The sequence below is a fragment of the Sturnira hondurensis genome, unplaced genomic scaffold (assembly GCF_014824575.4).
Source record: "Sturnira hondurensis isolate 20B ecotype Veracruz unplaced genomic scaffold, ASM1482457v3 Scaffold0005563, whole genome shotgun sequence".
Taxonomy (NCBI): Eukaryota; Metazoa; Chordata; class Mammalia; order Chiroptera; family Phyllostomidae; genus Sturnira; species Sturnira hondurensis.
In genome coordinates, this window is record NW_028078194.1 from 202,510 (window position 1) to 216,779 (window position 14,270).

Below are 14,270 nucleotides of genomic sequence, written 5' to 3' on the forward strand. Positions count from 1 at the left end.
GCTGTATTTGTGATATTTGACCTAGCTCTCTCAAATAATCTATAATCTCCCTTTATGCAGAATGCCTTAGGACCTTATTTTCCTCAGCGGAAACCCTTTTTTAAAAGTTTTCACTTCAGTGACACTTCTTCAGTCAAAACTTCCATATCTACCAATAACCACAGGGTTGGAGTTGAACCTCAAATGTCCAGTGGACAGTGATTGCATCAAAGTTGAGTCAGATGCCCTTCCTGCTGTTCAGCTGCTTACATATTTTACTAAGATTGATAGGATATGTTTCTCCCAGAGGTTCGTTCCTGTGAGGCGCCTCCAGCTGACTCAGGCTCCAGCTTCCTAAACCAGAATGTTGGTATAGTAGAGTGAACAGAGGTTCTCATCTGTGGCGTCTGCTTCCAAAAGCCACCAAAGCTTCTCCACGGGCACTTCTTCTCTGCATGAAATGACTAAGCACCCAAAACCACAACCACTGTGATCGAGCGGCACAGACTGTACTTTAAAGGTCATCTGCCAGAGTTTATTGTACTCCATTATGTATTATCAGGGGACTAGCTGCCTCAAAGGTTTATTTCAAGATAACAGAGTGATCGGTTTTTTAATTTGTTGGTGACATCTGGTTGTTCTCTCGGTGGTATTGTGCCTCACAACTCACTTTTGTTCACGTATCTGTGACCCTTTGAGCATCAGACCGCTCGGCTCCTCATTTTCTGGTTGAGAAATTCTTCATATTTAAAAATATATTTATTTTCAAGTTTAATATAGAAAAATCAGAATATAGAGACAGAAGAAAAATAATTACCTAGAATTACCTAACCCTCAAGATAATTACTATTAGCATTCTGTTCTTTATTTTTCAGCTTTTTTCTTTTTAGCCTCATACATACAAATACACATATTTGTACATAAAAAAACATATACTGAAAAATGGAATTAACTTTAATTTACTCTGTAACCTATTTTCTCATCATGATATATTCATTATATATTTTTACATCAATAAATATAGGCATACATATTCATAATATGGATGTGCCATAATCTATTTAATCGATGGACATTTTGATTGTTTCTGGTTTCACTATTTTGAATAATGTCACCACGAACATTTTTGGTTAATGATTCCTTTTTTCTGCGTTATAATGCTGAGGTTCTTTGAGAATTGGCAGGACTAGCAGGGAGAAATCATAGTGAGGCATCACATGTTCTCAACAAAACTTGAATAATTTTATTTCCATGGGAGAATGAGTTTAAGAATAAACTAGAATTATAAAAGAGCTTTTTATGTTCAGAATTTTAAAACATACTACAGAATAGTAACTATCAGAACCATATATAAGAATTCAAGCCCTGACTGGTGTGGCTCAGTGGGTCGAGTGTAGTCCTGCAAATCAAAGGGTCACAGGTGGGTTTCCATGTACGGGCCAGGTCCCCAGCTGCAGGCCTGTGAGGGGCAACCGGCCAGTGTTTCTCTCGCATATCGATGTTTCCGTCCTTCTCATTCTCTCTTTTTTCCCCTCTCTCTAAAAGAAGGAATAAATAAATAAAATCTAAAAAAATAATTCCAGAAGTAGATCCAAGCTATTAAAAATTTTAAATAGGAAAATTAATTATAATATAACACATTATAGTATATGTTATATTATAATTACATTATAATCACAATATGTTATATTATAATTGTTATGTTATATTATAACGAATTATAATATAACATATTATAATAGAACACATTGAAGTCACTGGATATAATGATGGAAAAGAAATAAAGTTGACCGATATAACCACATGATTCATTATAAAAAGGTCAGATGTATTGCAAAGTTAATAAAGTTTAATTATATCAAAACAGAAAGTTTGGGGAGCATATTTGGACCAGCTATACTGAATGATCAAATGGAGAGACATCAAAGACAAGAGTAATATTTTATATATTCTTAAAATAACCTTTAATATGATATATATATTATGTGGTATTATGATATATATTTTATATATTTATATATATATATATAAGCAAGTGAACAAATATAATGAATTAAAATTTTGCTATACAAAATACAGAAAAAGAACAAAAAAATATTTTAAATAGTAAATGAAGTAAAAAGAAAACAAACAAAAAAGAAAAAAGTGGCTGAGGTCATTGTCCAGACTGCAGTTAATTAATATAAAAAGAGACAAACACAAATTCATAAGTAACTTATTACATGGAAAAATGCATATTCTTACTAGTAATTAGTAAGTACAAAGTAATCTAAGGGGAAAACAGTAAAATTACAAATATAACAAATTCGTTGGAATATTTAGAAACAGGTATATTATGGTAGCCTGGTAAGTTGGCTTTGTCCTTTGGAAAATGAACTGGTGATACATAGTGAGATCTCTTAAATAGTTTATAACTTTTAATACTTAATTATTTCACTTTAGGTTATACACCCCAAGGAAATACTCTGAAAGGAAAGAAAAATAAATAAAGATTGGTAACTGTAAAGATTTGAAGCTACTCATGTTAATGAAAATGGAGAATGGTTTTTTGTTTACATTTTCACATAGTATCAAAAGCCTTAATGATCTCCTTTAGTCCATGAGAGGAAGCTGTGACACAGAGGTCACACAGCAGGGACTGGAAACTAGGAATTGTGCCTAGGCAGGAGTCAGACCTGCACTTAAGAGCCAGGAAGCCTGGCACACATCCTCCACGTTCCAGGTGTGGGACTTCAGCCAGCACTGTTTGATCTGTAAACAGGTCACCATGCCCAGCCTCCTCAGCTCCCAGGTTTTGAGCAATAAGCAAGATAATGCATCTGAAGGTGGAGCTTCTACTAGGAGCCCGAGAGAGCAATTATTGAAGTTGCTTCTTTCTGAAAATGAATCTGTAAATGAATTTTCAACCTGTACACTGAAGACATGGAGCTTTGGAACACTTTTAATCAGTAGCATCAGGGCCAAGTTCAAAGGAGACAGAGTGTTCCTGCATATGAGCCAGGAGACTATAAACTCAAGTCAGCTTACTCAATTTTTATTGATGAAATTATGCACATATTTAAAAAATGTTTGAGCATTGGGAAAGCCATAACCTGACACGTGGTTTTCAGCATCCACGTTTCTCCAGCATCCTCCTTTTCACACTACTACTCCCTGTGACATGTGCTTAAATTTGGCTCCAAGGATGCCCCATCTGAAGTTTTTTCCCCATCAAGGCTGAGGATGTATGCCCTGACCTAGTCTACCCCATCCCGAGATCCAGAAGTTCCCTTTCCCCTTCTGCATCAATGGGGGAAGAGCGGATCTGGCAGAGGGACAACACTGCAATCCTGTGCTGTGTGTGAAGGTCCCAACTCTAATAGCTCTCGAGCAAAGGACATCCCCAAACTGAAAACTAAGGGTTATAACTGAGAAAGCAAGAGAGCAGGAAGTTTGGGGTAGAATGAGAAGGCTTCAAACTTGTTCATCTCAGATGGGTGTACATAGCAGCTGGGCTTTGGGCCAAAGATAATGACAATTGGAGCAGCAACAATGACTGTGTGTGTGTGACTCTTCACCCCAAACCAACTGCTGTCCTATCCACTGTCTGATTTGATTGGGAGCTCCACCTCCGCAGACTTGCCTTAGAGTGGACCCAAATCCCTAGAACACGTCAAAGTCTGGGTGGCTTAGAGCTCAAACTGTCATGATTCCTCTAGGGCAGATTAAATGCCACCTGGGCCTCATCGGATTCAACCTCTTACTGTGTGTTACATTTTCTTTGATACTTCACACAGAACATCATTTTATTTCATCCTTACAGCAACCCTGTGAGGAAACTATTCTTAGCCCACTTGACATAAGAAATGTCCAAACTTATAAAAAAATTATGAGTTTATTTGTGTTAAACTGACAATAACTGCCAGGAAACATAATCTCAATGGAATGAGAAAATGATGTGGAACATGGTGATTTTGCAGCTTATTTTATATATTGAAATCAAAGGAGGAGACTAAAGGGGGTTGCATGGAATTCATTGGTGATAGATTAGGGAGGCAGAAGAAGGCAAAGCAGGGAAATCTCTGAGACTGGATAAAGAGTAGAATGGAGAGACAAATACTTCTTTTGCATTGGTGGATATAAGGTAGTTAACAATGAACATTTATAGCACAGAGAGGTGGCATTCAGGAAATGAGATAACAATGAGAGGTTGCTTTGATGCAGTGGGTATATCCTGAGCAGTCTGAAAAAAAAAATGAATTACTCTGACGTTCCAAAGATATGGCTTACTTAAGGTAAGGATTGACCTTTTTTGAGCTCCTGCCCTTTGAGACAACATGGATGGAACTGGAGAGCATTACGCTAAACGAAATAAGCCAGGTGGTGAAAGACAAATATCATATGATCTCACCTTTAACAGGAATCTAATCATCAAAACAAACAAACAAGCAAAATATAACCAAAGACACTGAAATAGAGAACAGGCTGACAGTGTCCGGAGGGGAGACAGAAGGGAATTTCAGGGGAAAAGGGAAAGGGTTTGCAGGAACAAGTATAAAGGACACATGGACAATAACAAGATGGAAATGGGAGGGAGGTGGGGAGGGCTGAGGGGGGTGAGCTGGAATGAGGGAAAAGGCAGAAAACTGTACTTGAACAATAATTTAAAATTTTTTTAAAATTAAAATTTTTTTAAAAGATTGACCTTTTTAAAAATTTTTATTTTTTAAAGATTTTATTTATTTTTTGGTGAGGTGAAGAAAGGGAGAGAAATATCAGTGTATGGTTGCCTCTCATGCACCCTTCACTGGGCACCTGGCCCACAACCCAGGCATGTGCCCTGACTGGGAATCAAACCAGCAACCCTTTGTTTTGCAGGCCAGCACTCAACTACTGAGCCATACCAGCCAGGGCTAAAAATGTTTTTATTGTGTTTTTTCATTTATCCCCCATATACCCTCCTCCCCCCAGCAATAACCACACTCTTGTCAGTGTCCATGAGTCCTTCTTCCTTTTTGCTCCATCCCTCCAGCCCTTAACTCCCACCCCCACAGAGCTGTCATCCTGCTCTCTATCTATGAGTCTGTCTCTATTTTGCTTGTTTAGTTGGTTCATTAGATTGCACAAATGAGTGAAATCATATGGTAATTTTCTTCCTCTGACTGGCTTATTTTACTTAACATAGTGTTCTCCAGGTCCATCCATGCTGTTGCAAAGGGTAAAATTATCTTTTTTATGGTCAAGTAGTATTCCATTGTGCCAATGTCCCATAGTTGTTTTATCCACTCATCTACTGATGGACACTTGGGCTGCTTCCAAATCTTGGCAATCATTAAAAATGCTGCAAATAACATAGGGGTGCTTATTGCTTATATTCTTAGTTTTTGAACAGTAAAGGAAACCAACAAAATAAAAAGACAACCCACTGAATGGGGTGCATATTCACCAATACATCTGAAAAAGGGATAATATGCAAAATTTATAAAGAACTTATAAAACTCAACATCAAAACAAGCAATCCAATTAAAAATAGGCAAAGGACCTGAATAGACACTTCTTCAAACAGGACTTACAGATGGCCAATAGACATATGAAAAGATGCTCAACATCACTATTCATCTAAGAAATGCAAGTTAAAACCACAATGTGATATCAGAACTATCAACAACTAAATCTAAAAAACAAGCAATAACAAACTAAGCAAACAACCAGAACAGGAACAGAATCATAGATATGGAGATCATTTGAAGGGTTATCAACTGTGAGTGGGAAAGGGGAGAATGGGGGAAAAGGTATAAGGATTTAGAAGCATAATTGGTTAGGTACAAAATAGACAGGGGGATGTTAAGAACAGTATTGGCAATGGAGAAACCAAAGAACTTATATGCATGACCCATGGACATGAACTAAAGTGGGGATCATAGGAGGGAAAGGGGGAACCCAATAAAGGAGGACAAAAGGAGAAAATTTTCCAACTGTTCCAGAAAGAGAGGGAGGGAACCATCAATCGTTTGCCTTTGTACACGTCCCTGACCAGGGACCAAACCCCCAGCCTAGGCATGGGCCCTGACCTGAAATTGAACTGGTGACCTCTGGCTTCTGTGGGATGATGCCCAGCCCACTGAGCCATAAGGTCAGGGCTACTGTTAAATACCTTTAGAGTAATTCCTTCTGGTCATTTCTGAACTGCTTTTGGAAAACCAAGCACTTGTTGGGGAGGTGATTAACAAGATCATAACGAAGTTTCCTCCAATTAGAAGACTAACGAAGCCTGGAATTTATTCTAGATCTCTCCCTCTAGGGAGAAGAAACACCCAAAGGAGAGGAAAATTAAGCTCTGGAACACATCTCTGTGCACAGGCAGGCAGTGGCCCCTTAAGTACATATGCTGTGACTCGGACCACAGCCCTTCTCCATAAAAGCAACAACAGCAACCAGTAGAGTTCCACCATCTGAATCTTATGTTTTCTGGTTTGCTTACTTTCTTAAGCGGCTCTTTTCTTTTTAGCATGTGGTAAAATTTACCCACCAGGAAGCGTACCTCCAGTGAGCTGCAGCAGGAGCACCAACACTGTGTCCTTTAAGCCTAGCATTGTCACCCCAAAGCAACTGCTGTTCTGACTTAGTAAATTAGTTTTCCCTATTTGGAGACTTCACATACATGGAATTATATGTAGGTTTTTTTAAATGTAAGACTTCTTTGACTCAACAAAATGTTTTTATTTATTAGCCATGTTGCATGTATCAGGAGTCCATTCCTTTATATTGCTGAGTACATTCCACTATATAAGGATTCTACAGTTTTGGGTTTTGTAAGGTGTTTTTGGTGTAGGTTTTATTCGTTTGTTTATTGATGGACACTTGGTTATTTTCAGTTTTTGTCCAAATACAGTTGCTAAGAATATTTTTGTACAAGTCTTTTTGTGGACATGTTTTCACTTCTCTTGAGTAAACATCTATGAATGCAATTGCTGAGTCATAGAGCTGGTAAATGTTTACTTTTATGAGAAACTGCTAGGCTTTTTTCCAAGATGGTTGCACCATCTTACACCTCCACTGCCAACATGTGAGAACATTTAATGCCATTGGATGTTACCCGTCACATCTCATTTGGTCTTAATTTGCATTTCTCTCATGGCTGAGAACATTGAGTGCTTCTTCATGTGCTTACCGACCCATGGGTATCTTCCTTTGTCAAGTGATTGTTGAAACCTTTTGCCCATTTTTAAAGATTGAATTGTCTTGGTTTTAAATAATTGATAATTAATTGTTTGAGGACAACCAGTAAATTCCTTCAAATGGAAGCTTATATGTAATAGAATCAGACATACCATGTAAAGGGTTTGTTGAGCATCTGCTTGCCAGAAAAAGGACCAGGTCCTGGGACATGTGGTCTACAGCACCAGTAGCAGGGCTGGATGGAGATTATGAGCATGTCCTTGGTCCCAGAGTGGATGGGCTCTTTTGTACAGTGGGTTTGGGGAAGAAAGATGTAAGTTGTTTTGAAAGAATTTACATTGGCTGTGGGATGGCAGGTAAAGGTGAGGTAGGGGCAGTCCTAGGATATGGTCCCTAAGGGAGAAATAGTTCCTACTTCTGATGGACTGTGGCAACAGTCTGGAAAGTTCATACATAAGCAGGATGTGGTGGCATCTGGTGGTTGGCTTTTTTTTTTTTTTTTAAAGAAAGCAGCCTGGAAGTTGATTCAAAATTTCAACACGTATTCAGGAATGTGAGCAGCCTTTTGTTGATTTTGGCCTGTGGCTCTTACCTGATTAACTCCCATCCTCTGGCCTGCTGTGATTTAATTTAGGACGTCTCAGAATTATTTTCTTGTTAAAGATCATTTACGTAAACAACCCCTGAAGCAGAGAATGAATGAGCTGATGAGCTGACTTTTTCACCTGATAGCCAGATTCAAAGTTCTTGAATCTAGTGGCAGTGATTAACAAGGAAATAGAGAAAAAGAAAGGAATGCTTCCCTTGAGCTATAAAGTACACTTGGCACAAAAGACTGAGATACCTTCAGGGGATTTGTTCACCAGGGGAAATACTGCTAGGATATCTCAAGAAATAGCCTCTTTTGCCCCACTTGTGAACCCATAAGCGAAAGCCAGTGACTATATCCCACCTCTTCCTAGTCTTGGGATCTCACCTAGCTTGCCTGATGGATGATCAATCAGAGAGCATCTAGCTTTGGAAGGTTTCAGAGGATCCAGCTGATCCCAGCTTTCAATGACTTCCTATTGGCTCCCTCTGATGCTGCGCATTCCGGACCTGCCTGGCTCCTTTGCAGGGCACAGGGCGCTCTGTGCCTCACCAGCAGGTCTGCCCCACTGGTGTGCACTGCCTTTCCCAGCACCTAGGGCCAATAGGGGGCTTCCTCCCTCGTGGTCTGCAAGTGATTTTCCTAGTCCTGATCCAGCTGGCTCCAGCCTCTCCTGTTGGGCGTGTACACTCAATAATCATTGTCAGCATCCACATTTGTAGAGAACTTTACAGAGCGTGTTCACACCCTTTATTCACATAGCCTCCAAATAGTCCTACTTGTATCCCCCTTTGTTCATTTGCTTGTTTATTTTTCCCAAATGAGGTGGCATGAAGAGGTGATTTCATTTGCTCCAAGCATGTAAAAGTCGCCATTGCGTAGCCCAGAGGTTCCTAAGACTCTCTGGGGCTTGCTCAAAGAATATTGGTGCTTTCTTGTCTCTGATGGGTGAATGTGTGTGACGTTTAAAGGGCTTTGTAGATTTTTATAGTTCAGCAGCTTGAATTACTTCTGTCATGCGAAATTCAATTACCACACCAGAAACATATGTGGGTAGCTCCCAACCTTTTTTTCCTTTTTTAAAAAAATGTATTTTATTGATTATGCCATTACAGTTGTCCCATTCCCCCCTTCATTCCCCTCCACCCTGCATACCTCCCCCCACATTCCCCCCTTTAGTTCATGTCTTTAGCTTCTACATTTCCCATACTATTTTTGCCCTCCCCCTCTCTATTTTCTACCTACTGTCTATGCTACTTATTCTCTGTACCTTTTCCCCCTCTCTCCTCCTCCCACACCCCTGTTGCTAACCCTCCATGTGATCTCCATTTCTGGGGTTCTGTTCCTGTTCTAGTTGTTTGCTTAGTTTGCTTTTGTTTTAGGTGTGGTTAATAACTGTGAGTTTGTTGTCCTTTCACTGTTCATATTTTTTATCTTCTTTTTCTTAGATAAGTCCCTTTAACCTTCATATAATAAGGGCTTGGTGATGATGAACTCCTTGAACCTGACCTTATCTGAGAAGCACTTTATCTGCCCTTCTATTCTAAATGAAAGCTTTGCTGGATAGAACAATCTTGGATGTAGGTCCTTGCCTTTCATGACTTGGAATACTTCTTTCCAGTCCTTTCTTGCCTGTAAGGTCTCTTTTGAGAATCTGCTGACAGTCTGATGGGAACTCCTTTGTAGGTGACTGTCCCCTTATTTCTTGCTGCTTCTAGGATTCTCTCCTTCATTTTCATCTTGGGTAATGTAATTATGATGTGCCTTGGTGTGTTCCTCTTTGGGTCCAACTTCTTTGAGACTCTCTGAGCTTCCTGGATTTCCTGGAAGTCTATTTTCTTTGCCAGATTGGGGATGTGCTTCTTTATTATTTGTTCAAATAAGTTTTCCACTTGCTGCTTTCCTCTTTCCCTTGTGGTACCCCTATAATTCAGGTGTTGGGACGTTTAAAGATGTCCTGGAGGTTCCTAAGCCTCTTCTCATTTTTTTGAATGCTTGTTTCTTCATTCTTTTCTATTTGGTTGTTTCTTTCTTCCTTCTAGTCCACTCCATTGATCTGAGTCCCAGTTTTCTTCCCATCACTATTGGTTCCTTGTGCATTTTGCTTCATTTCATTTAGTGTAGCCTTCATTTTTTCATCTAATTTGCAGCCAAAATCAACCAATTCTGTGAACATCCTGATCACCAGTGCTTTGAACTGTGCATCCAATAGGTTGGCTATCTCTTGGTCGCTTAAAAGTATTGACTCTGGGGCTTTGATTTATTCTTCTGTTTGAGCCATAATTGTTTGGTCCAGTCACACCTGTTATATATGAGGGGCAAAGCCTTAGATGTTCACCAGGGTGGGTCAACCCAGTTGCTGAGTTGTGATGCTGTTTGTGGGGGTGGGGTCAGAGAGGGAATAATGGAGCTTGCTCTGCTCTCTCTTGGATTTTGGTTCCCTCTGCCGCTTCTCACAAGCAAATTGGGCCCTTCTGGTGCTGGTTCCCAGGTGGGTGGGCTGGTGTGCGTTCTAGGACCCCCTGGGTCTCTACAATGAACTCTCCTGTGAGCCTGGGAGTCTCTCCCGGCACCTCAACCCCCACAAGTGTTTTTGGTCGGTGCTTTTAGGCTTTACTTCTGTCACTGAGGCCCCGGGTTGCTCAGTCTGTCTCACTGCCTGTTTTTTGCCTGGTTTATCTGCGAGCGAATGTGTCCGCAGTCAGCCAACCGCCTTGTGTGTCTCACTGGATTTGCTCAATTCCTCCCCACACCCAGTTCTGCTAACCACAGCCTTTTCCTGCTGGGATCCCTTTCTGCTGGCCGCCGACTCTGCCCCTCTTACTGGTCTGGATGAATGGTTCGTTGTTGTCGGACTTCAGTACAGTTCAATTTTTCTGTCTGTTCTGGTTGTACTTTTGTTTCTGAATCTTTGTTGTCCTTAAATTTGGTTGTGCGAAGAGGTACAGTGTTCCCACCTATGCCTCCATTTTGGCCAGAAGTCCCGACCTTTTTCTTTAACCACCTTTATGGGTTCCGTATACCCCACCCTCCTTGGATCACACATCACCCCCCCAAAATTTCACCAAAAGCTGCACATTTTAAAATGTCATGGAACCAGAGCTTTTAGAGTGTATCAATAACAGTCTCATTCAAATTATGCTTTCAACCAGTCATGATGGGTATTCTAGTAGAATTAATGATACTCCATATGCCAATTATACATATTATGTTTATTATCTTATTAACTATTATACTTGATCTTGTGGTTTTTTGTAGGAGATCCAGCAGAAATCCACCAATGTCATCTATCAGGCCCACCATGTGAGCAGGAATAAGAGAGGGCAGGTTGTTGGAACAAGGGGTGGATTCCGAGGATGTACCGTGTGGCTGACAGGTATGCCATTTTGAGAGATTTTTTCAAAATCAAAAATTGATGTGTGGCCCTGGCTAATATGGCTCAGTGGATTGAGTGCCAGCCTGCCAAGCAAAGTGTAGCTGGTTTGATTCCCAGTCAGGGCACATGCCTGGGTTGCAGGCCAGGTCCCCAGTAGAGGGTGCATGAGAGGCAACCACACATGGATGTTTCTCTCTCTCTCCCTCCTTTCCCCTCTCTCTAAAAATAAATAAATAAACTCTTTTAGAAAATTGCTGTGTGACACAAAATTTTAAGGGAAAATGGATGTAACATTATTATGTGTTTAACATTAGAAGGAGGCTGAAGGAGGTGTTACTCCTCACTTGACCGTTGGTGAAAACTAGGACTTTGGTCAAGCCACGAAAGGTCTCTAGTTCTCAGTTTTCTCCTCTTCATCAGGAGATGGGACAAGCTGACGACAACATTCCCTTTTGGACTAAGAAATTCCACACTACTCAACCTCATGCCTAAGCACAGCTACCGGAAGTTTTGCACGGGGCTTTCCTCACTTGACATCAAGCACTTGGCATCAAGCATGAAGTTTTGGGCGTTTAGAGATACTCTTTATTGTTTTCTGATATTTCAGCATCCTGGGAAACTCTTGTCCTTAGTGTTAAAAAGTTAAACTCTCAGCCCTGGCTGGTATAGCTCAGTGGATTGAGCGCGGGCCTGCGAACCAGAGGATCGTGGTTCGATTCCCAGTCAGGGCACATGTCTGGGTTGCAGGCCGGTTCCCTGCAGGTCAACTCCCAGCAGGGGACGCACGAAAGGCAAACATACATTGATGTTTCTCTCCCTCTCTCCTTCCCCTCTAAAGATGAATAAATAAATAAAATCTTTAAAAAAACATATTAAAAAAAAAAGTTAAACTCTCTGTAAGAAGGAAAATGAGTGATTTCTATTTAGCTGAGGATTGCCCCTTGCGTATAGAAGTAACTCCCTCCCACTGAGGTAACCAAATGAATCTCCCTTTTCCTGTGTTTTTATAGCCACAGAACGACAAAGCTGAGGGTCAGTGACAGGACTGGAATAAGTCCTGGGCTGTGACCTTATCCTTTATGTACAAGGCAGAAGTAGTTGATTCCTGGGAAAATTCTGAGATAGCCTGGATTCAAAAGAAAAAATGAGATTCATGTTATAGTCATAATATTTCAAATAGAGATGACCCCAGATACAAAGATATGTTTACAGAGGTTATGAAATCAACTTATGCATTGGTCTCTATGCACAAACGCTGAAGTATTCTTACCTGAGGATAATTTTAACGAATACGCCAGGCAGGGGCCTGCCTTGCCTCTTTTCTTAATATCCTCTGTGTTTCCCATTTTTGTCTAAATCAGCTTCATTCTTCTTTTTCAAGTTTTTTTTTTCTAGTGACTTTAGCACTTACTTTTGGTCTTCTGGTTTCATTCATTCCTGGTCCATCAACTTTTTTCCAGCTTCCAGGGGGAGGATAGACAGTGGGCAAGGGGCCTGCCCTATTCCAAAAGGCAGCATTCACCTATCATGATTCCTGAAATGTTTTCCCCAGCTCCCTCTTGTAGACATAATGGGCAGCAGTAGATGAAACGCAGCTGTGTTCCAGATGTTTCTCTCTTGTTATGTGCTTGTCTTCATGAAGTGTTTGCCTTCATGTATTTGCCTACTTTCGTATTGGGACATCCACACAGTGCCCACTTTCTAAAATGTGGAACACCCTTGAAAAATGAAAAAGAACTGGTGGAAGAGAGGGAAAATTTTAAAGAGTATACTTCCTTTGGCTTTTCTTACTTTTAAAAAATAATCTTTTCCTATTTTATTTTTTATTCTAAAATTGCAGAGGTAAGATATTGACCAGGCCATCTAGAAGAAACTAAATACTTCTAATCCAGAGACCTGCTTGTGGGCCCTCGCTTCTCCTACACTAACTGTGTGACTTTGGCCAAGCCAGTTAATCTCTCTCTGAGGAATAAACACAGTGCCTTTCTCGTGGGCGTGTGGGTAGAACTGGGTGAAATAAGAGTAAACACACACTGGGCACAGTGCCTAGTCTGTGATAAATCTCTTGACAAATGTAATTATTATTACACCAGTTTTTTTTTTAAGTATGGTGACAATATAGCTTTATACAGTTACTGCTATTTAGTTCTTAGTTTCCTGAGTGCTGAAACAAAAGCGAAGGAAATTTCCATTATTTCTGTCATTTTCTTTATTTCACTCAGCATAATGTTTTTTAAAATATATTTTATTGATTATACTATTACAGTTGTTCTATTCCCCCCCTTCATTCCCCTCCACCCTGCACACCCCCGCCCCCCCAATTCCCCCCTTTAGTCAATGACCATGTGTCTCAAGTTCTTTAGATTCTCTATTTCCCCTATTATTCTTGCCCTCCCCCCTATCTATTTTCTACCTACTGTCTATGCTATTTTCTGTCATTTTCTGATGGGAGAGAATATCCAAGAGACTCAGGAGTCACATTTCTTCTACGCCACAACCAGACGGAACTGCTAACAGACACTGAGTGACATAATAGACAACGTTACATAACAGACTGAGTTTTCAACAAAGATTTATAGAGATGGCCAAACATTCTTCATGTAAACACTTCTTCTAACGACCCTGTGTTAAGGCCAGGGGCATGACTTTAAAGCCTGAAACATGGAAAATATTTGTTTGCCTTTCATATGTCACCTTTCTTCACAAGTCTCCTGGTCCCTCTGTCCTCGTCCCTGCTTTTCTGGTATTTTTTCTTTTTTCCCTTTTCGCCTGCTGTCTTCACCGTAGAAACCTCTCAACCTTCTTTTCTTTGCCCCTAACTTTTCCTCTTCTGTACGCGGATGCTGTCTGACAGTGGCTTGGCCCGACGGCATATTCTTCAGGTTCTGAGATCTTTAGGACAACCGAATTTTTAGAGTGCTACTCTTCCAGGGTAGTTTAGATTTTGAGCTCTTGAGTAATTTTGGAAGGTAGTATTTCTTTCTTTTTCTCCTTATAGTCTCCTTCATAGAGAAATTATAAAGTGTGTTCCCAGCCATTGCTCTTCGAAACCACAGTAAAAGGTCCTTAGTAACTCTGCTCTATGTAGGGACGTGAACACCTGAGAGTGCATGGTGGTTCTGCAGACACCCACAGCCCAGCTCAGGATGCTTCTCTGCCTTTATGTTT

At 40.4% G+C, this 14,270-nt stretch overlaps 1 protein-coding gene across 1 annotated transcript in view; it reads left to right on the forward strand.

The window, feature by feature from the left end:
• PAPSS2 (3'-phosphoadenosine 5'-phosphosulfate synthase 2) overlaps positions 1-14,270 on the forward strand; it is a 73,013-nt gene that overhangs the window by 34,900 nt on the left and 23,843 nt on the right. Inside the window, exon 2 of the mRNA XM_037047279.1 lies at positions 10,985-11,102. Within this exon, the coding sequence (XP_036903174.1) occupies positions 10,985-11,102 (118 nt within the window). The remainder of the gene's footprint in view (positions 1-10,984; positions 11,103-14,270) is intronic.